Source organism: Aphelocoma coerulescens, assembly GCF_041296385.1.
Source record: "Aphelocoma coerulescens isolate FSJ_1873_10779 chromosome Z unlocalized genomic scaffold, UR_Acoe_1.0 ChrZ, whole genome shotgun sequence".
NCBI lineage: Eukaryota > Metazoa > Chordata > Aves > Passeriformes > Corvidae > Aphelocoma > Aphelocoma coerulescens.
In genome coordinates, this window is record NW_027184085.1 from 44,506,780 (window position 1) to 44,531,404 (window position 24,625).

At 43.5% G+C, this 24,625-nt stretch overlaps 2 protein-coding genes across 8 annotated transcripts in view; both read left to right on the forward strand.

The window, feature by feature from the left end:
* The window catches only part of NRG1 (neuregulin 1), a 183,112-nt gene that overhangs the window by 76,819 nt on the left and 81,668 nt on the right, over positions 1-24,625 (forward strand). For 3 of the 7 annotated variants that reach the window (XM_069001469.1, XM_069001470.1, XM_069001468.1), the window contains exon 1: positions 628-1,255. The exons of the other annotated variants lie outside the window; for them this stretch is intronic. In XM_069001469.1, the coding sequence (XP_068857570.1) occupies positions 628-1,255 (628 nt within the window). Of the gene's footprint in view, positions 1-627; positions 1,256-24,625 lie in introns of those variants that run through there. 7 annotated transcript variants of the gene reach the window in all.
* LOC138103275 (uncharacterized) lies at positions 17-178 on the forward strand. The gene has a single exon (XM_069001474.1). The coding sequence runs from the start codon at positions 17-19 to the stop codon at positions 176-178; it is 162 nt and encodes a 53-aa protein (XP_068857575.1).

A 24,625-nucleotide genomic window follows, 5' to 3' on the forward strand; every position in this document is an offset into this window, starting at 1 on the left:
GCTGTAACACGACAGGATGCTGCTGCTACTGTCACTTCTGCCGCTGCCGCTGTTGTTAGAGATTTTGCTTTTGCTCCTTCTGCCGCATGACAATTGTTTTCCTCGTCTAAGCAGGTACCAGCCTCAGATGCTCAAGGTGAGAGTGTTGCCTTTTGCTCTGGGCTACTGGTTTACTTAATCCGGTCAGTTTGTTCAGTGTTCGTGGTTTTCTTTATCTCATCACCCTCTTTCCCCCTGTTTTGTTTTGTTGTGCTTGCTTTTGGGGGAATGTTTCTTCCCTCCTGCAGAAGAGCTGGAATTGCTTGAGAGGCATTTAAGGAATTCTAAAAGTGGCTAGCAAACAGGAGCTCAATAATTGCAAAGCTATTCTCACTTCAGAGAAGCAGAGACAGTGACGGAGGGCTTGGAGGCAGAGGGACCAGGGGATCTAATTTTTCCTGTGCATTACTCCTCTCGCAGTTTGGATGATGTTGCTGAGCTTCAACCTTTTATTGACTCCCACTCTGTGATTTTTGCAGAGCACTGTGACTATTACTACCGTCTCTTTTTGTCTGTGTCTCACAGTAATGGACTGTGATAGAGTTAAGGCCTTTTGGAGGTGAGCTGTTTGAGAGCTGATGCTTAAACATGTCTGAAGTAGCTGCCGACACTTTCCCTAGCCCTTCAGCTCAGCTGAGCCCTGATGCGTCCCTCAACGGGCTCCCGGATGAGGAGAACATGCCGGGGACCCAAAGAGAGGACAGAAGTGTCCAGGGGATAGCAGGCCTTGCCGCAACCTGCTGTGCGTGCCTGGAGGCAGAGCGACTGAAGGGCTGCCTCAACTCTGAAAAGATCTGCATCGCCCCTATCTTGGCTTGCCTGCTTAGCCTTTGCCTCTGCATTGCTGGCCTCAAGTGGGTCTTTGTGGACAAGATTTTTGAGTATGACTCTCCTACCCACCTTGACCCTGGGAGGATAGGACAAGACCCAAAGAGCGCTGTGGATCCTACAGCTCTGTCTGCCTGGGTGCCTTCAGAGGTGTATGCCTCACCCTTCCTCATACCTAGCCCCAAGAGCAAGGCTGAAGTGACAGTGCAAAGTGACAGCTCACTCGTACCCTCCAAACCGTTCCTCCAGCCTTCTCTGTATAACCGCATCCTAGATGTTGGCTTGTTGTCCTCTGCTGCACCTTCGCTGTCACCACCCGCCCTGGAGCCTACCACAGCATCTCAGGCACAAGCAACAGAAACCAATCTCCAAACTGCTCCAAAACTTTGTAAGTAAAAGCTGTATGTTCCTTTGTTTTTTTTCCCTTTCACAGAAAAAAAAAAAAAAAAAAACCAAAAAAAAAAAAAAAACAAACAAACAAAAAAAAACCCAAACCACTTAACTGTTCTGGGACTGTCTACAAGGAGGGCATGTGATTGGTTTGCAAAGATCAAGTGTGCTAGGACAGGTATAGCATGGGTTACCTTCTGAGAAAAGCATCTAGAGTCCTCTGAACTTAGTTCTGAGATATGCAGGACTTCCTGTGGGATGTCTGTAAAGGGCTAGTACTGCCTTTTTCTCTGCATCCTCTTGTAGGGAAGTATGTGATTTACTTCTAGGGTTTATCTGATAGCTATTCCACATGGTATATTTTCCTTATAAATTGGCTTTGTGTCCTTTGCTGGATCTTCTGTGTGCGTTCTTTGCCTTGCCTGCAGAGCACTTCTGGTACATCCTTCCTGAAGTCTGTGTCTGGGAAATATCCCTATCATTCTCATGAAACTCTCAGAACAGTGAGAAAAAGCGACAGCAGATTTGAAGCAGTTAGAAACTAGGAACTATTAATTTAGCATCTAGTTTATGATCTTTCTCTTAGGAGCAAAGCATACATTTCTCTTTGTCTTTCCCCATCTCTAGGAGCTGATTCTTGTTTAAACTGTTTCTCGTATATTGCCTTACTGCCTTTTGTGGAGCATTTCAGGAAAGAATTTTTGCCGATGTAGGAAGAGTCAATTTCCAAATTAGTCTTTGCTCATCATAAAAACAAAAACAGGTATCTGTATTATTTTCTCAGTTGTGATCATAAAGCATCAAAATACTTTATTGCTGAAGTGTCATTTCTTTGTCATTCATAATTTTAACCCATCAAATTCAAAGCAAACCAAGCCAGAAGTTCCTGAGTTGTGTAAAGCTGTGCAGCTCTAGTAAAAGAGAAGGCAGCGCACTGTTCTGCTGAGAGCACAGGGCTGAGGTTTCCTGTGGAAAGCTGCAGTGATCAGAGTGAAAAATTGCATTCCTCACAAATTTCCTTGCAGGACCCCATCTCATTTATTCTCCCTCATGCCTTCCCTGTAATGCTGCAGGTTGGCCACATTGAAGATGGCACATACTAGATCTCACCGTGGAGCTCTGAAGTCACCAGAAGTTCACTTCTAAGTTTAGCCCCACTGGGACTGGAATTAGTATAGATATGTAGCATTTGGATTAGATCTAACATTTTGGGCCAGCCACCTTGCCAGTGAAAATTAGCATAACTACAGTGATTTCAGAGGAGGTCCTTTCAGCTTGCAGTCAATCTTGAACAGCAGTTCCAGAATCAGTGAAAGAAAGTTCTAAGTATTCCTGCAGAAACCCTGCTGCCTTTTGCTTAGATAATAGGTGACAACCATCCTTCAGATTAAAAGTAATTTGTCAGATGGAAACAGTCTAATAGAGAAATACTGCTGTACCGTTAAATGACAGGGACTTTGTCTGTGGTATTACTTGAATTAACCACCTTTGCAATTAAATAGAACTATACTAAGTGAGCTTCTTTTAAAATATTGCCGATGCATAATATCTTTTTTGTACTGCAAATATTCTGACATTAAATATGACCTTTTAACACATTTTGCTTTATAAAGTAACCAGAGACCACTGTTCAGTCATAATTGCCTCAAGAACCCCTCTTGACTTTCCACATATGAGGCAAACCTTTATCAGTAACATGCTAACTCCATCTCTGAAGTAAAGAAGGGAGGGGTGGGGGGGCAGGCAGGGGGGCACAGAAGAGATTCTTTGGAGCTGTCACCGACAAAAAGCCATTATCTGCATTCAGATCTGCTCACATCTGGGAAATAAATGAATAAATGGTGGTCCAGAAGTTAGGTGATTGGGTTGAGAGGGTTTTTTTTGCTTTTGATTTGGGGGTTTTGTGTGTGTGAGAGTTTTGAGGTTTGGGATTTTTGTTTAATTTTGCCTTTTTAAAACATAAATGTGTTTTAAGGCATTGTAGACTTCCGTAGCTACAGACTGAAAGAAGAGGGAGATCTGGTAGCAGATTACGTTTGGGTTGCTGAGGGGGAATGTTGTGTAGACAGAATATATTCTAACTGTGGCACATAATTCAGACTATGGCAAGAGTTTGTGATTCTCTGCAAAGAAAAATATGAAGACCTAGCTGGAAAAATACACTGCAGAAGGTCTGCCTAAGAATTCCAAGAGGCATGAAAAGAACTTTTTGGACAGCTCTTAAAGCACTGTCTTGGGGTTTTTGAAACAGCTGCATTTCAAACACATTATTGTGTTTTATGTAGAGCAAGATTTGTTGGAGAGGTTGACAGATTGCATCAGTGCTAACTTTTTTTTAATGCCTTTGACAGCTATAAAATTCTCAGTGACATGGCTTGAAAAGTAGCATCTGCAAATTGGATTGTCCCTTCTTTTGCCTTTCAGTGTCCTTTTTTCTTTTCAGGCAGAGTGAGGTAACATGTTCCCAAAAAGTCCTTTATGTGCTGAAATTTTTTTTTCCAGTGCAGAAATAAAATGAAATGCACATTTCATATTCTGTGCTTGATGTACTGTTTCTGAACCTATCCCTTCCATGAGTTTCCAAATCCTTTTCTCTTCTCCTCTCTTTTCTGTCTTACTCAGCATATTCCCCTTAAAGCTGTATCCTTCAAGGTCATAGTCTGCAGAGAGCTAATTGATTCTTCTTTCTCCTGGAGCCTGGAAGAGAAAGCAGAAGAGAGACAATCCTGGTAATTGTGTCTGGTGTATTAGATTCAAGACTGGTCTTGCTCTTTTTGTTATACTTTGCCCTTTTATCAATACAGAAATATTTCTTAATGTTTAGCTTACCTTTTGTATTTTAATATCATTTTTCCTTTGCTGAAAGAGAAAGGAAAGGTGGATGTTTTAAAGCATTCCCATATTTAGGGAGCTTGTCATCTTAGCATAATTACACCAGAGAAGATATTATTACAAGCAGGATATAATAGTACACCCCAACCTACAATCTCCCTCCCTCTGAGAAGACATGCAGATTATAATAATGCTAACTCAGTTCAGAAGCTAAATTTCACTTCTTCTAACACTATCATCTTTAAATGCAATTCCACCCTTTATCAAGGCTGGTTAGAGATTCAGCTCTGTAGTACTGCAAAAACTGTGTTTCTCTAATAATAGCTTTTATACATCTGCAAACCAACTGTTCCCCTCGTTAAAGGTCTTCCTACAACCTCTTCTTTCAATTTAAGCAGATTTCCCCACAAAACACCCAGAAAGGCCCACGTGGAGCTTGCCTTTCTGGGGTGACAGCTCTGCCAAAATAGTGCAGGGCTCCTGTGTTTTGGTTCTGCCCCAGAGCGGAGGTACCCAAGCAGGCCTTGGCTTTGGGACCACAACACTCGTGGCTTGGTGAAGTGCCACAGGGCACACTAGAAGCAGGGCAGGAGGCAGACCACAGCATGATTTTTCTGGAGTGGCTTTCCTTGAGAGCAGAGCAAAGGCCCATTGGAGAGCAGGATCCAGAGGGTGCACGTGCCCGGTGGCACATCCACACAGCCCCTGCATTCATTCACTTTTGGCCTCCCTGGCCAGCTCAGGTACCATGCGCTGATGGGCCAGCTACACACATTATGCCATGCTGGTGGCCAGCAGATGATCAACAGGCATGTCTTCATCTCCCTACAGCCCCAGACCTGTGCATGTCCCTTGGGAGGCAAGCAGGACTCCTTCCTATCTCACTTATGCTGGCCCTCGCCTAGAGAATGAGGAAGTGGAGGAAGGGCCCTGCATTACTGTCAACCACCTCTGACTGGGACAACTCCCCTCTAGTGTTTGATTTCTGCTTCCACTTCAGGTGTGCTGGGTCACTATTAGCAAAGGATGCTGCTTTCTCATCCTCAGTGGAAAAAGGTTAAAAGATTGCTCCTGAGGCCTGGTAGTAGTTGTTTACCTGGGAAATAGTCTCAGCTCCCATCTAAATTTGACAAGCTCCCCTCCAAGATTGACAAGCTCCCTAAATATGGGAATGCTTTAAAACATTCACCTTTCCCTTCTCTTTCAGCAAAGGAAACATAGTATTAAAACACAAAAGGTAAGCCAAAGGGAAAGGAATATTTCTTTATTGATAAAGGCATAGTATAATAAAAGGAGCAAGACTAGTCTTGAACTGAGGCACAATGGCTAAATTATGTGGATGGTATCTTTTCAGCTTTATACCGGCTAGCGCTTGTATTTCAATGCCTTAGAAAGCCTCGAGCAGCCCAGAGAGGCAGCACAGGCGATCTAGCACCTTAATAGCTCTAAAATCGGTACCTGTATCAGCTGCAGAGCAAATACCATCAGCAGAAGCAAAGAGGGAGAAATATAGCTCCCTGCCCGCTCAATTTCCTGCAGTTAGAAGCCTTAAGAAAGAGAGAGACAACCACAGATGTTCACAGGAAGATAGCTGAGCTGAGAGAGGGCGGAGCCTCCCCTCGACTATCCTTTATTCGGAGAAGAGGGAAGGGGAGGACCTGGGGTGAGTGGCCAATCAGACACTGCTGAAGAGTTTGAGTTACATTTGGTTTTGCCCGCGCTTCGAACAAAGGAGCTCGGAGCACGTGGCCGGAGCACGTGTCTTTGGGAGGGGGAGGGGAAGTTCAGAACAGGCAGCAACAATTCCCTATTTTTTTTTCTTTAAAGCTGGGTTGTAACTCTTAGTAACTTAAAGTGCATAGAACAGTAACAGAACAACAGTGCAAAACATAACTGGAATCTATCGTCCCTACAACTTCGATAGTACCTAGGATGCCTTTAAACTAGTTCCCCAGCAAAACTCAGGGGGTTAGTTAGGACATCTATGGTATGGAGTATCAGGACGAAGATTTACAGAGTACAGTGCAAAACCTGAGTGCAAAACAGTGCAACTTAACTCAAGGGATTAACATCAAAATCTGCAGCAAAGGGTTTACATGAGGGTGCAAAATTAGGATCCTTTTTACGGCGTCTCTTCCAGGAGGCAGTTTTAACCTCCTTAATTTTTGAGGAAGTGACATAAGGCTTTACCCATTTCCCTGGGATCCATCTCAGTCCTTGAGGGGTAGATACACTGGCATACCCACGTCCCCAAGTTACAAGTTTGTATGGTCCTTGGATTTTCTGAGTCTCTGGGTCCCGGATCAGGACTTCTGGATTCTCCTTCAGTTTCTGTCTCCCGGTGTTCTGGAAATGACGATAGATGGGAGGGTTTGGATCCTCAAAGGTGCCATTCAGGAAGTTTATGGTAAACAGTGCTTTGCTGAGTCTGAGGACAGGTGAATTGAGTTTGGTGGTCCCTGATTGTTGTAGCAGCATTCGCTTGAGGGTTTGATGGGCACGTTCAACAATGCCTTGTCCGGTTGGGGAGTGAGGAATACCTGTAACATGTCGAAATCCCCACTGCTGACGGAAGTTTTTAAACTCCTGAGAGGTGTAGGCAGGTCCATTATCAGTTTTTATCTCCTCAGGTATACCGAGCACAGCAAAAGCTTGGACAAGATGTTTTTCAACGTCCCTAGCTTTTTCGCCTGCATGTGCAGAGGCATACATAGCACCAGAGAAGGTATCAATAGAAACATGAACGTATTTTAATCTCCCAAATTCAGGGAAATGTGTGACGTCCATCTGCCACACTTCACCGCTATTAATGCCTCTGGGATTGACTCCCATGCCCAGTGATGGAAGCTGTAGCTTCTGGCAGTTGGGACATGTTGCCACTATTGCTTTTGCCTGCGTCCGTGACAGATGGAACATGCGGATGAGAGCAGGAATATTTTGATGGTACATAGCATGGCTCAGTTTTGCCTGTTCGAAAACTTGGGGGAGCTTTGGTAAGTCGGCTGATAGAACTATGTCTGCTGGCATAGCCAGAGCATCAGCTCTACGATTACCTTCCGCAATAAATCCTGGCAGGTTTGTATGTGACCTCACATGCATGACAAAATAGGGATGCTCTCTGTGGGAAACCAGATAAATTAATTTTGAGAGTAAATCATAAATTTTTTTGTTTGAGATTTCTTTTAGGAGAGCATGCTCAGCTCTAACAGTTACTCCAGCTACATATGCTGAGTCTGTGACCAAATTAAAGGGTTCTTTGAACCTCTCAAATGCTCTAATGACAGCTGCTAATTCAGCTACTTGTGGTGATCCTTGGATTACCTTTATGTCAGATTCCCACTTTTGTGTCTTTGAATTTCTCCACGTGACCACGGACTTCTTACTTTTCCCTGATGCATCAGTAAAAACAGTAATCGCATCGAGGGGTTTTCTGCTTTGAATCTCTCGAGGGATGAAAGAGAATGCCAGATTAAACAGGTCATGCTTTGGATAATGATTGGAGATTTGGCCTGAGTAACTATCTAATGCAAATTGTAAATTTATGTTATTTTGGAGTAGGTGATCTAATGTGTCTGTTGTTACTGGTAAGTAGATGCATGCAAAGTCACATCCTGCCAGGGTGCGGAGCCTTGCTCTACCCTTCATGATAATTTTTGCTATTAATTCTTGTGGCTGTGTGATGGTTTTAGGAGGCTGGAGTGGAAGGAAAACCCATTCAATTATGATGAGGTGGTCCTTCTGCTCTTTGTCCCACTGAAATATGAGGCCGTGAAAGCGTGGTGCCTTCCCTAGAATGACAAGCTTAAAGGGTAGGGAGGGCTGATACCTGTGTGCTTGCCTGGTGGAAATGAGCTCTTGTATCTTTCTGAGAGACTGCCTTGCCTCTTCTGTCAGGGATCTGGGGGATGCTGGACCGCCTTCCCCTTTTACTAGGTTTGCAATAGGAGCTACATCCTCTGTGGTGAGTCCTAACCAGCGCCTTAAATACTTCAGTGTCCCACAGATCTGTTGCACTTCCTCTAATGTTTTTGGGTTATTATTAATGGTGACGGGTGTTGGGGTGATAGAGGTTTCTGTGATTTTGAGTCCGAGGTATTTCCAAGGGCTTGTTCTCTGCATTTTTTCAGGTTGTAATTCAAAGCCCTTGGCCTCTAGGGCCTCAATCACCATGTTAAGTGTCTGCTCAAGATACTGATTATTGGGAGCACACACCAGCACATCATCCATGTAATGTAGGATGATGGCTTTCTCTGCTTTGGCACGGATGGGAGATAGAATTTTAGCAATGTACTCTTGGCAGAGAGTTGGGGAATTTTTCATACCTTGGGGAAGCACAAGCCAATGGTAACGTTCCATGGGGGTTTCATGATTAAGAGAGGGTACAGAAAATGCAAATCGAGGGGCATCTGCAGGATGGAGTGGAATATGAAAAAAGCAATCTTTAATGTCAAGAACAGCTAAATGCCAATGTTGTGGGAGCATTGAAGGTGATGGCATACCTGGTTGAAGGGGTCCCATGTCTTCAATAACTTTATTAACTTCTCTAAGATCTTGGAGTAGCCTATATTTGTTCTTTCCCGGTTTTTTTATTACAAACACAGGTGTGTTCCATGGGCTGTTAGTTGGAACTATATTTCCTTTAGCCAATTGTTCAGCTACTAATGTTTTGAGTGCCTCTAAGTTTTCTTTTTTTAAAGACCACTGTCTAACTTGCACGGGTTCATCTGTTTTCCAAGTTAATTTTTGTGGAAGGCACTCTGCTTCAGTGGCCTGCAGGAGAAAATTTTGATATCTAGGGGTGATATCAATTTTTGTTCCCCACTGAGACATGGCATCCCTTCCCCACAGGGTGAATTTGGTGTCCAGGACATACGGACGAAGAGTTGCTATTTGTCCTTCAGGACCTTCAATTTGGATGGTGTATTTGGATTGCTTTGCAATTTGGGTACCTCCAATCCCTTGTATGATGCCCTGAGATTGCAATTCCCATTGCTCAGGCCACTTATCAAATGGAATGACAGTCACATCAGCACCTGTGTCTATCATTCCCATTATACTGATTTTTTGTGATTTGTGACGGAGCTTACATTCTATTATAGGTTTGTCATTTCCCAAAACCTCAGTCCAACAGATGGCTGGGATATGACCATCTGTGGGCAGGTATTTGGGCAGTGGAATGGCCTGTGCAATGACTTGACCCTTTTGCATAAAGTACGGCGGATATATACATTGTACCATTACGTTAGAACACCCATTCTGATCCACTTTCATGAGTGTGGGTGTAACCTCTATCCCAGCAGGTGTTACCCGAGTGTCCCCAATAACAAAAAGGTATGTAAAGTCTTGCATGTGGTCCACATTCTGGAATGAGATGGGTATTGCAGTCTGTTTGTTGTTGTTGAAATGGTGTGTTTCGGCACAGGTTACCTTAAACCTTAGTCCAGAAGTCCAAGTTGCTTTGTCTGCAGCTCTATTTTTGTCTGAACGCGGAGCTGTTAGGACGCGCTGAGTTGCTGGTTTCCCTGCTGTTGACCTGGGGAAACAGTCTTTGGAGAGTTTTTATCAGCAGTTATAATGGCTCTGCAATTGCGAGCTACATGTCCCTTTTTCTGACAACGATAGCATATAAGGTTACCACGCGATTGAGTTTCTCCTGTACCCATAGCATTCTCCACAACTTCCCCAACCATCCCCACTTTTTCCAAAAGGGGAGCAGCTGTGTTCGGCTGCACCTTCTTTGTACAGACTTCGAGGATGGATTCAACAGTAGGAGGAGGATGAAGAGGGAGAGTGAGGATGACTTGTTTGCAAGCATCATTGGTATTCACTTGGAGAAGTTCGAGTAGGAGCGCTTGTCGGAGGTCAGGATTAGGGACCTGAGAAGAGACAGCTTCGCACAAACGGTTATAAAAGTGAATAATATTTTCATTTGGCAATTGCTTGATGGCGGTATAATGAGAGTTAGGAGTTTGAGATGGTAATAATGTTAAGGCCTTTTCAGCAGCACGTGTGATTTCAGTAAGAACTGGACGAGGGATAAGCATTGCTTGTTTTTGAGGATTTGCCATATTATTGTCACCAGATAAAAGGTCTAATGTGATATAATTATTCTCAAGGTCCAGGTAATTATCTGGAGTTTGCCACAAAATTTTTAGTAAATCAGATAAAATTATTTTCCATTGCTTTTTCCACATCATAAAATCACCAGCTGTTAGAAGAGTTTGCATCAATGTAAGTAGATCATGAGGTACTAGTAAGTGAGTTGCAAAAGTAGCACTTAAAAGGCTCTTAAAATAATTACTATGCATTCCAAACTCCTTAATGGCCTTGCACAAATCCTTAATATTAGAATAAGGTAAGGGTTTCCAGTCAGGGTTTGCTACATTGCTAGTAGGAGAGAGTGTAGTAGAAGCAGTTGGAGTTACTTCCTGGTAGCCATGGGTTCCCGGATTTAAAGAGGTATTTACAGGATTGTGGAAACCAGGGACGGGACAAGAGGAAGCAGGGGCGGGGAGTGGAGGCGCAGGGGCGGGGAGTGGAGGCGCGGACACGGCCGGAGGAGGGGAGGGGTTGGGGGCGGGGTTGTGGGAGGCAGGGGCGGTACTTGAGTCATGGACGGGCACAGAGGGAGGGGTGAAACACGACGCTGTGGGGGCGCGGTTAGGGGCGGGGTCAGGTTGTGACGCGGGAGTGGGAGGGGATGGGGACAAGAAGGGGTTTGTGGGGTGGGGGAGAAAGGGATTGTGGGAGGTGTAGTTTGGAGAGGAAGGAACATCGCGGCCGCCATTATTGGAGACGAACAAACTCGAAGAAAATGGGTTGGGGGGAGGGGTTTTTCCCCGGGCTGCGAGCACATGGCAATGGCTCTCCCTGGGAACAAAGAGATCAGGGGAGAAGGGGTTTTTTCGCGCGCTTGAAACATGAGGGCTAGAAACTGGGGACAAGGGAGTGGAGAAAAGGGGTTGGGAAGGTCCTGGGACGGGCTCCGGATTCCCGTCCGAGGCAGGGTGCTGAGGAAACACGGGTGAGCCAGGAGGACGGTAGCTCTCCTGTGCTAAAAAGCAGTCTGCTCTAGCTGTGTTTACCAGCGTAGGGGAAGAGGGGTCCGGGACAAAGGGGTTGGAAGAGGGTATAAGGGAATTAACAGGGGTTTTTTGCAGAGGCTTTTCATGTACTGCCTTTTTCTCAGGCAAAGTATAACTTAGTAACAGGAGAGGAAAGAATTTTGAAACTGTTTCATCTCCTGCACGCCTAAGAGAGGAAAGTTTTCTGCCCACCTTATCCCAAAATTCAGGAGATCTTATGTCTTTGGAGGTAAGATGAGGAAAGTACTGAAAAAGCCATACTACAAAAGAGTGAACTAGATTTTTAGGGTATTTATGCCCAGTTAAGGAAAGGTAGCTTTGAACTTGGTGGTATATTTCTCTATGGTGTGCAGAAACTTCAGATCCCATTATGAAAGCAACACCACAAACCTCAACCCAACTCGCCCAAAGGAGAAAAAAAAAGAGAAAGTTTGAACCGGCACCAGCTTAAGACAGGAGCCCCTTAACCAGCAGGGAAATACTCACCAGAAATCTGGATTTTACCACAGGAAAGCAGGTCCGGAGAAAAAAAACATGCGAGAAGGGTCTTCTGCTTTCAAGCCGTTCCCTCGCCACGTGGTGTGGGGGAGGTACAGGCTGAGCCTCTGGGCTCACTGTTACGCAAAAAGTAACAGCTCGCTACACAGAGCTGGCACAGCACGACGTGCAGAGCTAACTCCAGCAGACACACAGCTGCCGGGACACCCTAAAAGTCTCTCAGAACCGGAGTTCAGAGATAGCACGTTGGGCGCCAAATGTGGATGGTATCTTTTCAGCTTTATACCGGCTAGCGCTTGTATTTCAATGCCTTAGAAAGCCTCGAGCAGCCCAGAGAGGCAGCACAGGCGATCTAGCACCTTAATAGCTCTAAAATCGGTACCTGTATCAGCTGCAGAGCAAATACCATCAGCAGAAGCAAAGAGGGAGAAATATAGCTCCCTGCCCGCTCAATTTCCTGCAGTTAGAAGCCTTAAGAAAGAGAGAGACAACCACAGATGTTCACAGGAAGATAGCTGAGCTGAGAGAGGGCGGAGCCTCCCCTCGACTATCCTTTATTCGGAGAAGAGGGAAGGGGAGGACCTGGGGTGAGTGGCCAATCAGACACTGCTGAAGAGTTTGAGTTACATTTGGTTTTGCCCGCGCTTCGAACAAAGGAGCTCGGAGCACGTGGCCGGAGCACGTGTCTTTGGGAGGGGGAGGGGAAGTTCAGAACAGGCAGCAACAAAATTTCTTGTGTCTTTTTAGAGCTAGAGATGGGAAATACTGAACGAAAATTGTACTGTACCTTGTTTTAGTATCGTACCATAAATATTCCTTACAATTTTTTCCCTGCCTCTTTCACTTCCACTCTTCTTTCTCAGTTCGGCATTTGATGTTGTTTCTCCTATTCACAGTGATTTGGGAAAGTCTCCACTTTAGCTTGATGGCAGGCTAGAGGGAGCCTCTCCTTCCACTTATAGGCACTGCAGCCCTCTAACTTAATTTTAAGGACAGAGGGTTTGTTCATAGCAGCTTCGTGCAGTGTTTGTTCTTACTCTTGAAAGAGTCTAATTCTGACACATGCTCTGTATTTCAAATCCCCATCACAACACCATAGGGTTGAGTCCATGCCTGGCAGCCTCTGAACCTGTCAAGGTCTCAGAGAGCCACAGGGGACTGCACTCACGGGAGGGGAGAGCAGATGATCCAGTACAGGCTCTACCTCAGCCTTTTCTTGCTCACTGTTGCTCTGCAGGCAGTGCCACAAGAGAGACTGTTTTCTCCCCAAAGCTTGAAGATGCAGGAAGAGAGCACCTTAAAGCAGATGCTGGTCCATTTCTGACACAGTACTAGACTTGATTAGCTTCAGATACCTGACTTAAGTGCCTGCATTAGGAAGCTAGTTAGCCTTCAGCTGCATATCCAGCATAAAGGGAGAGACTTCCCTGAGGCAATTCCCAGAGTGACTCCCAGAGTCACTCTCTTTCCCCATGAGTCTACAGGGCGACTACCGTTGTAATTCAGTTTCTGAGTTAAATATCTACTACACAATATGAGGACTCATTCTGAAAGCCATGACTTTCCTTTTATGTGTCCTGTGAATTAATAACATCTTGTCAGAGGGAAGTTACAATTAATCACGGTGAAGGTACCAGACAAGTTTTGAGCCTAACTCAGGAGCGTAGTAAAGAGATGCTGATCTCAGTAGGCCCAGGAGACACAACTGGGCCTCCATTAACAAGCAGCAATAAAGCAAGTGCCACTGTACTGAGCCAGCCAGTCTGTATTTCTTTGCTGTCCCAAAGGTCATGGCAGCTCCTAGATGTATATACTTGTGACAGGAACACTCCTGGGGACTGATGGGGTGAGATGCACAAGATGCAGCAATTTTTGCGGAGTTTAGGTCCATTAAGCCTTCTAAAGTGATAACTGAGTCTTCCCCTCCCCAGTCTGGTTAATTCACACTGTCTTTAAAGTGTCCTCAGCAAGCACAATTTGTTCGGACAAATTTATTGTTTTGTTTCTTTCTGTATCTCTACCACTCCCCTTTTTAGCACTCCTTGGTTGCATGGAAACAGTTCTTCTATTTAACATGAAGCAAACAGTACAGACTGGTCCTGTGTTTCTTTCTCTTGGGCAAGCACCCCAAATTCATGGCTTTCAAATTTTCCTCATGGGTGTGGTTTTTCTTTCATGCACCATTTATCGTGCACAAAACATGGTAGAGAAAAAGCAGTATTTCCTGGAGTGTTTTTTTCTTCATAACAATCTGAATTTCTCAGTACAAAACAGTAGTCAGTAGTCTGCGCTTGTATTTATTTTTTAAAGCTTCGTTTTGCTTTGTAAACTTCCCTGAGAATAAGTCATGTATTTGTGCTACATGGAGCCTTTTGCATGTTCTCCCTCCTCATTTATATACAGATGCATATGTGAGTATAGAGAATACAATAGATATACAAAGTATATGGCTATTATTTCTTTATAAAAAATGACATCTGCGACTGTTCTGCATCAAAACTTTCTAAGCAAAACTGATTAATAATTGATGTAATTACAAAACTCAGGGTTTGGATTTCCACTGCACAGGACTGACATTATCCTCATTCCATATCTGTTGTATTTTTTACACCAATTACACTGTTTTATTTCCTGTTAATGCACTGCAAATAAAACACACAGCAGCCTACCTCAGATTTGCTGTGCCTAACTTCTGGTTACAGAGAAACCTTGGGGAACTTTCTCTGCATCAGATGAGAAAGCACAATTTGGCTTGCTGGAGGGTAAGTAGCAGGTTAATTGTGGTGCAGAGCTGGAATGATATAAATGAGCGTTTTCATCATTTGCAGTCTTGCTAATGGAAATGCAATAGATTTGCTGCAGAAATCCAACTCAGAATCAATAGCAATGCAATGAGGCAGCTGGTTCAGGGAGAGCACATGTGATGACAATCTGCTGCAGACAGTACCTGGGCAGAGATTGCACTGTCTCTCTTTCAGGAAAGGGGAGACAGACCCAAAAAATGCCATGGCAGGTGATAAAAGAATTTTGAAAGGAAAATGCCTATTTCACCTAGGATGGGCTGGAATTAGGAGAAAAGGCTTTCTCTGGCTAAGGGAAGAGAATTGTTTTCTTTGAGAGATTCAGATCTGTTTGGACTCAAAGCTGGGTTTTTGTTACACAGTACTAAGTTAAGCAACGGCAGGAGTCTTTGTGTTCCAGGTCATGTTCAAGCCGCATGAAATCAAAGACTGAATCATGGTGTGTAACTTTGGAGATGGATAGGTGGGTTTAGAGTATCTTCTGCCAAAGGCTTCTGGCCTCTTGTTCCCCAGGCAGACCATAGTGAGTAGCAGGCCCTGTCTTTTGTGGACTGTTTTGTATTAGGCACACTGCCTACCTTTACAGTTTATACTGAAAGGAGACCAGTTTCCTGGAGAGTGAGCACTATGAATTACGTCTTGATCTTTGACTTTAAAACATTATGTGAAGTACCAGACACAGTAGGAGGTACACATTAAACTCAAGAGCTGGAGCATGACCATTGTTTGGCAGCTAGAGAGCAGCAAGGGAGAAATGCATTATTTTGAGGTAATGTGAAGTCTGCTTGTTTACACCCTGACCTGTCTCATCCTTCTCCCCCATCTGCAGTAGTGTTAGTCACTGAGAAAAAAGAAAAGGTTTTAGCTGCGGAAGAATTTGCAGGAACAAATCCAGTGGGACATGGCTGGCCACCACTCAAGGCTTCCCTAAGATAAACGAGAGGCAAGGTCCATTCAGCTCTGGACAAGATCACTGGTATTGTGGCATCCATCTATTATGTTTGGTCCTGTATTGTTTTGCTACAAAAGCCTTATTTCAATGTACATCTTCTTGCAAGAGTAAATTCAGCTTTTTCACATATGCTTTCCCTGCCCCCCTCCCCCACTTTTTTATATCTCTGCTTCATCCTGGAACTTGCTGGCAGTGCATTCTCATAACTCAGACAGCTTTTTATTTTGGCAGTGAATATTGTCTCAGTTTTTGAGATGAAAGGAAATCAATACTGGGTTGGTAGTCACATGGCACTGGGAGGAGTATATGAAGCTATGATCTTAAGCATGATTTGTGACATAGTTCAGTATTTCTGTGGAATTCCTGAAAGATATTTGAATTTTACAATTTTCAACAGTCAGTTAATTCATGTGATTAGACAGATCAAAGTAGAAAAAAGAGTATCAAGCTCATTCAAAAGCCGTTCTCTTATGCGAAAAAAAAATTCTCTGAGCTCATAAAAGATGACTTGAATCTTCTAAGGTGGTGAGTGGAAGCTAGTGTAAGGCTGCTGGAACAGCATCTTGAGAAGGGAAACTTGGGCTTTTCCCTATATTAAATTAATCTGGATAATTAATTTAGTATTTCAGCTGGAATTAAATGGCCTGAATTTTCACTGGTATAAAGGTTCTGAGGTCTGTAGCCCTGTAAGACCCAGCAGAGCACTGGAATGCACTGGTCCATGACCTGCATGACACAGTGTCATCTCAACTAAGGCTTCTTCTAGTCTTCTCAGGTGTGAAGCCTGAAAGCAAGACATTGTCTGCCTTTTCCCTTTGTCTAGAATCTCTTTTAAATAAAACCACATACTTTGACTTTGAAAATATGTGTTTGTATTCTGGCCACTTGTTCATTTACACCTTTCTCTCCTAGATTAAAAAGTTCTTCTGTGCCATGTATTTCTCACTCACAAAGGTCTATATACACTGTAATCAGCTCGACTTTGGACAAACCTTTTCAGCAGGTAGGCTGAACTCCAGGATTCTCCCTATGGAGGAATTTGTTTTCAGTCCTTGAATTATTTCATCCCTCTTCATGCTTTCTTATTTTTCGGATAAATAGAGCCATAATTTTGATGGTACTTAGACAGGGACTAGTCCAAAATCCCAACAAAGGACAATAAAACCTTCTCGTTACCTTGATCACTGTCCAGAAGTACTCAAGATGCATAAAGTAGCATCAGTTTAATTTTTAAGCAGTAAATCAATAATAATGTCCATTCAGAGCAGAAGACCAATGACTCACGCATGCAAGGGTCCTCACCAACCTACTTCTTTAATCCCCAGGGCTGCATACTGCTTGTCACTGGGGTGGAACAATAATCCTAAGGGCCATTCAAGGGAAGAAAAGACAAATATGGCTCAGCCTTGGCAATGCTGTGTGAATTTTAGGAGGAGTTTCAGCTCCCTCATTCCCCATCTGGTTCTGTCCTACTCTGAAGAATGCCTTCAGCAAGGCCTCTTGGGTGAACAGGAGGCCAGCTCAATGATTTTAACTGTGTGGAGTTCCCCTATACACTTGACTTCTGCTTGTGCTTTCAAAGATTTCTCCCTCCATGCCCCTCCACTGACATTTCTTCCACTGTTGGCCCAAGGATCATTGCATCACTTTGCCCTTTGTTCAGTTTATTATCTCAACTCCTCCAACATTTGGTTCTTCCTTCCAAGAGTGGAAACAGTCATAGTGCATGGATTACTGGAATGGGAGGATTTTGGTGGTAGCATTGCTCCTGTCTACCCAGTTTAAAGACACTTTGCCTGTGGATTCTTTTGCATTTCTGTCCTGCAGTGGGTATGCTGAATGGACTTAGCCTGATAGGGTTTCATTACATCTGAGCATCGTTTATAGTAACAGGACATAAGAATAATGGGGCATGATCATACCAAGAAAGTCACAATGGCTATTAATGTCAGGCTGTCTGGGATTTTTAAGACATTGTTATATTTTCAAGATAGCTTTTCTTGAGCTGTGGAGCTCAGCAGGACAGTTAGCAGTGTGACAGCATTAATGCCGTAGCAAGGGAAATCAAGTGTATCGGGGTGAGAGAGACAAGTATAGGGGAATGAAAACTGATTATTTATGTATCTGGTCTGAGTTAATCAGGGAACAAACCAGTGAGTATGTTGTTATGATTTTAGGAATTAAGGAGTACAGGATCAGAAGAAAGACAAAAAGCTTCCTGCTGTGTTGGTACAGGGCCTTGGAGAGGCTGGAGCTCTTACCTGAAAAAGCAGAACATCATTAAGTAGCCAGGAAAGGGCCAGGAAACTGCACAGAATTGATTATACCAAGCACAGGAGAGCAGGGAAGATCTGATATTTTCTTGACTGGATAAAAACAGGAAGAATCTGTTCCCCAGTGCCACAGGTATTTACAGTCTGCATGGGACTTGCAGCAGATCCCGAAGCAGCTTTTCCCCTGCTGAGGATCTGAACTAGGAATGCAGTCATTCACTCTGTCTATCATACATTTCTAAGGGATCATCCGTCGGGCAGATCATCTTGCCATCTGGCCGTGCTGAGTAAGCACTTTTCACTCCTCATTCTCATTCTTGGAGAAGTCCAAGGAAGTGCCCTTCACGCCCTGCTTTCTGTAGCCACCCCAAGGGCTGGAGTCACTCTGCCTGTGCTGCAGACATTGCAGAATGTCTCTCTGTTATTGAATTCCCTCCCATCACTTTGTTCAAAACCCCTCACTCCACTCCAGCCTTTGCCTCATGGAGGTTAGTCAGCCCACCCTTCTTTTTGGAGGTGTTGATTTAATATAGTATTAATAGATTTTGAATATCATCATTAAAAATTTTTGCAAATTCCTTCAGCTACATAATTTTTGGGACATACAACTGTATATGCATTCTCTTTGTGAACGAAGATAGGCCATGTTTCTGGATAAAAAGGCCAATGAATGCATTAGGACACAGACTTTTCCTTCAAAATTAATTAATGGAAAGGTACCTTAAAATTCTCCTTTTGGTTTATAAAATGGTATCCGGCCAGTAAAGCCATCAGAATGGAATTTGAACATGTGAACGTTTAAGAACATGGCTAGCAACCTTTTTGTTGTTTGCTATCTCCAAGCATTTGAATTTGCCATGCTGTAGAGATTAATGGAAGCCTCTCATATAAGTAGCTTCTCAAGCAACCCTGTAATTTTCCTAATTCTTGCTAATAGATTGTTTAATGTGCGCAGTTTTTACTTCTCCACATTTGGAAGAAGAATTAAAAAGACATGTTCTGTAAGCGTATTCAGATAACTGCTATGAGCCCAGGAAGCAGATTTACTAGCTGTGAATCAGAGGAAGTACTAGTTCACAAAAGACACTTAGCTGGGCAGAAGCTGGCAGGGGAGGGGACTGAAGACAAATAAAACAGAAAAATATTCTGATGCTTCCTGAACAGAACTGAGATCCAGGGAGTACTGCATGTCAATGTGCCAGGATTCAAAGTAGAATTTGGTCTCTAAATTCACTCGCCCTTAACATATCTAGCAGCTTCCCCTAGTTGCAGAATAATATGTGGTTATGCTTTGCTTTTGCTTTTGCAGATTATCTGTAATGTCTTCTCAGGGGTGTTACTGATACTTTCAGGATGCTAGTACACACTGATTTTTAACAAATGGGTGTACCAACACTACTGTCTGATGTTAACTTACATTTAATTCATACCTTAATTTTCATACATTACTCTGTTTTACAAATGATGATGACATAATGACAATTTTTTTCTGATGATTGATCAAAATTATGACTTAGCAGAAACTCAGACACAGTGTTCAAAAAGCACTATTGGCAAATGTTGGTCAGGTGATGTAAATACTGCCCCTTCAAAGGAAATCTTAAAAATGTCACTCACTCAAGAAAAATCAGACAAATAACTTGATCAGGACTTCTGTGTAATGACAGGTCACATAAGAGAAAATTTGGAGTGTTCAAGTCTGGCAGGGAAATTTGCATTATGCAAGACTGAGGTGAAAATAGATTTTCCAAGCGGGAAATAAACCACAGTTCTTTTAAGGATGAATACGTTAAACTGCAGAAACTTTTTGTTTGGTGGTGGTTAACTAACCTCCATCAACCATGTCACCAATTGTACCACAGTAACTTGCTACCCTAAGGTGACTCATATCCCAATCTCATCAAGAGAAAAGCTTTAGCAAATTCAAATCTCTCCCTCTAGTGACTTTGGGTCAATGCAGATTTCTTCAAGTTTACAACAATTGCTTGAAACAACTTTTTATCTACACACTAGTGTTTTCACTGAAAACTAGTGGGCAATTCAGCTACACCAGCCTTTGTTTTACTTTGTGCTGAATTCAGGGCTGGAAATGCTCTTTACCTTTCCAGTTGCAGCTCGACCTCTCCAGGTTTGAATGTAAAAGTAGAAGAAATGTTGGGATGATCATTTGAAATCTTGGAATGATGCTTTTAAATCTAACACTTACTCTGCTTTAAATTCTGCTTATTTAAAAAGCATTGTATTAAATTCTCATGGAGATCCCATATGGTGAATATTCATAAAGTGTACAAAGACTGTGTAGCAGAAGGACTACAAATCTAACAATATTTGTTAAAGTATGAGAGTTTCTGGGGATGTTCACTTGTTAACAGAGCTTTTAAAATTGCCAGATTGTGACTTCCCATGTGGGATCTCAACCTCAGTCTTTCCTGTGCTTCATTTTCTCACACTGCTAGTGATCTGCCCTTTTCATTGCTTAAGAAGCATTGTGCTGCTTGTAATTCTCAGCAGACCTGGACCCAGAGTTCTGCTCCTTAAGGCAGCTCATGTTTTGAATTATGCATACGTCCATTTCAGAGGGGCTGCATTTCATGGCTCCTTTTTGGGGGTGATGATGTAAGGGAGTTTAAGTACTGTAGTGGCACTTTTCATTTTTCATGTCTTAGCCCGGTTAAGAGCAAGCCTTGAATTGTGTCATTTTTCTCTCATGTGACTGTTTAATCACCTGAGAGCGCACCAGCCAGAGTTTTGTGGTAAGATTGATTATATTCGCAACAAAGTGCTTCCTTCAGCTGAGCGCCAGGAAGTAGCCAGTTTAGCAGCTAATGGGCTTCAGTCTGATGTGAAAATGGCGACTGTGATGGAAATGTCACTGCAGTGCACCCCAGCCCTTTCAGCTAGCTGCATGCTGAATAGTACTGAAATGATTGGAGGCTGCTCAGGTTTAAAAATATGGGGAGATACTCCTAATTTTGACTACACAAAGCTCTGCTATGTAGCACACCTTTGAAAGTGTCAGGGCAGCATGTGTAGGAATATCCAGACATGCAAGTGCAGAAGTGTTGCTGCAGGTGTAATGATGACTTTTTTTGCCCTGTTAGCCTTTATAGGGCTGGTGCTATGAGCTTTCCAATATCAATGCTGGCATGGGCAAAGGGTGCTGTGGAATCAGCTGGGACCCCAGTTTGCATGGCATGAAATGGAGAGAACCGCAATGGAGTGATCTTCCATTTAACACCACCCAACACCGGTTCTGACTGCAGCCTACATTCATATCCACTACAAGCCTGGGAGAGAGCTAAGGAAATACATTCACCAATCCCATTTTACACAGCGTGAGCGCTGTAGGTGACAGTTTACAAATGTTTTGCCTTGCTTGGATGAATTCATAGTCTCTGAGTGTCAACAGCCCCTCTTACGGATGCCTCTGTGATTTACCATGTATTAACAGAGGAAACCTCTGGCAGCACCAAGAATGAAGTCTCACAGCCTGAGAGGCAGCTGTGCTCCCTTTAAGCAGTAGCATGGGCTAAGGAAAATCCAGGAGGAAAGAGTAGAAAAATCACAAATAAAAGGTAGTAAGTATAGACTTATACTTACAGACATATGTATAAAGACACAGCAAAGTAAAAATCATTCCAGAATCCTTCTCTTTGCAAGATTTTTTTCTTTTTCTTTTCTTTTTCTTTTTTTTTTTTTTTTTCCCCCCAATTTCTGGAAAGAAATATTGCTTAAAATACATAGGAAGACAACATGCCTTCACTGTTAAAATGCCTTTCTGGCATTTATTGCTAAAAAGGAATGAAATAAATGCAAACAAAATAAGATCCTGACATTTCAAGTCAGACTGTTTTTCTGTCATTGTCATTGAATGTAATAGACTGTTAGCTAATGGCTCCCTTCAGGGGAAAAAAAAAAAGCTATGTTGCACTTCTTTGACAACTGACAAAGTACTAGTTAACCAAGGTCTGGTGATTATGTTTCCCAAAGCTGAGAGCTCTGAGTGTTGTAGACTAGTTGTTCATCCTTTGGCTGAACCTCAACTAGCTGCAGGGCCTGTTTATGTTCGTATCTGGTTTCTGGCTTTGTTCTGTTTATTTGTTTGTTTTAAATAGAGATTGATTGCTTCTTTCCAATCTCTTGGCTAGTTTAAATTTTTGTACGTAAATACACAAAATCAGATCATCATTTGCTTGAGCACTGTCTGGTCCAATGGCTGTTTTTCAGCCTGTCCATTGTACAGCATGGGCTCAGGCCTCAGTTCCTCAGCCACTCATGGAGCCCAGTTAAACCTAGCAGCCGTGGTGCTCACAAAGCGAGGCTGCAGGGATGACCTTCACACCATCACCTCCTGTGTTGCTGGCCAGGGGATCTCTCCGGGCGACAGTCACCATGAGAGTGATTATGTCCCTTCTCCTGCTTGGATTGGAGGAGGAAGGAGCCCGCACTCTGACAGATAGAGATGCACAGCTGTGGAGAGGAAGAGGAGCTGTGAAGGGCCTGCTGCCCCATCACCATGGTGGTGGCAGGTTGCCAGCCATGTGGCCAGAAGGGAGGGCAGTCCCACAGCACTGACTGGGGAGGTTGCAGGCGTCCGATGAATACACAGCATAAGAATAGCTCCAGCCCAACAGGCAAAAATGCAGACTCTTTGGGCAGGAGGAGAAGGGACAGAAGCACTTTCTGAATACCCATGGGACACTCATAGGCCTAAGTGCAATTTCTTTGGCAGAAACCACCTCCTTGCTTGTCAGCCCTGTCCAGAAAGATTTTTTAGCTTTGCCCTTCACTATTGTCATTAATATAATAAATTGCGGATAATTGCTTGGTTTGAAACAGCTCTGTCTTCTACTCTGTAGGTGGGGAAATGATGCCAGGAACAATCCTTTCTTCTCCTGCCAGTTTGCTTTTCTCTGCAGCAGGGATATATACCAGTTCTGTATAGATGCTGCTGTTAGCAAAAAGCAACCTAAGCACTGTCTCAGCTAGAAATGCAAGATTGATTACATTAGATGTGCTTTATTCCTGGTGTCCTGCATGAAATTAGCTCCAAAATAGGTTAATACTGTTGCTTCAGAGTGGAAAATGCCAATGTTAATATAGGGTTTGTTATGGATAGACAGCTTGGTACAGAGCACAAATGCACTGCCAGACTTGTATTTGAGGAGAGAGGTCAAATGAAGGTTTGCATGGGATGGTATCTCCTATACCAAACTCAGTGTGTGACCAGTTGCTGGGATAACCCAGGGAGCCGTATCCTCTTTATATCTAAGTTCAGCTGTGCTATGGTGCTATTGACAGAAAACTGAAACGTTTTCAGCCATGGTCCAAATTATTCTGCTGCTTCACGATTAGGACAGGACACCATGACAACACTTTAAATCCCACTTGAAAATGAAACATGTCTTCTGGAAAGCATCTAGCTTGAAACTGCAGGGAAATTACTGGAAACAAAGCAGAGCACATGATGCCTACTGCAGGGACAAAAAACTCTACAGGGTCCTCGTGCACTGCAACGGATGGATCATAATTTTTTTGGTACAACGCATGATAACTAAAAGGCATCAGGCCTCTTCTCCAACATCAGTGATGGTGGAGAGGTTAAGGGATTTTTCATGGCTCTAAAGTTAGGAGATCAAGTTTTACTTTTTCTTTGCTTTGTGAAGCTTTTCTGCAATGGTGCATTGCGCAGAGAGGAAACTGACATGACCAATCATATGAAGCCAGTGTACTGCCTAGGTGAGGGCTGTGGTTCTTGACTTTCTGGGGATTGATGTGCAAATGAACAAACAAGCCTTTTCCATCTGTCTTATCTCAAAGTGCCCTTGGAGTTCAGTTTATGAGTGTTACTATATGAACAGTGTGGGCTCCCACTTGGAAATTCTGTGGCTGTTACAGGTCTACTCACAGTCAGAATGCAGATTTGTGCAGAGCTGGAGTGAATTTGGTTTGAAGGGATTTGGTTTGAAGGAGTACCCCAAGAGGGAGAGAATTATGCTATTTCATGGCCAAGGAGTGCTGCACAGACGGTCACATCATGCTCCCATATCCCCAGCCCCCATGTGGTACAGAGCATCTCATTTGTGGCAGCCCTTTGCTGTTAATTCATCTTCCAGAGCAGGCATTTCTAGGGCAAGATGGTGGTTTCACACAGTAACCTGGAGATGCCTGAACAACAAATGACCTGCTGCCCTTTAGGTGAAGACTGGTGCTAAGCTACCAGTACAGGGCTCTGTACTTGGTTGATTGTTCTTCAGGACTGCAGGCTGTGAGGAGGTCCCAGTCCTTCTTCAGAGACTGATTATGCCAACATAGTTAAATTTTGGGGGTCAGGACCTGCTAGTTCTTTTACATGTTTTCCTGGTCTTTGCACCTTCTCAGGTCACAGCTTATATCCATCCTGCACCCCAAGTACTTTTTGGTAAATGCAAGAGGAGTAGTCAACTGTATGGCAGGGAAACAGCATCTCTGAGACTTCACAGTATCTTCTGTTACTGAGCAAGGTTGCATAGTTCATGCAGTGCTGCAGTCCACAAGGCATGAGGCAAAATGCTGCACACCTCTTAGACACCAAATAACAAAGAACTCTTTGGCTCACAAACTACCAGCAGCCAAAGTGATGCTCTGCCACATGATCTGTCTGTTTCATGTTCAGAGCGGGACAGAAAGCAAACACACTGTAGGCTATTTTTTCCTTTTCCAGTGAGTTGGTGAATATGGCAGGGGGCAGATCTGTCTTAAGAGTTAAGATCATTAAGGAGGAAACATACCTAATTTTCTCATAGCTACTCTTACAACAGAGAGCATGTGTGAGTTAATGTCTAATTAATAAAGCTGTAATTTTAGGGCTGACTGCTAACCTCCTACCAAACACACTGGAACAATCAAGCACCTGTTTTCATTTACTTTGTTGGGATGACCTCTGAG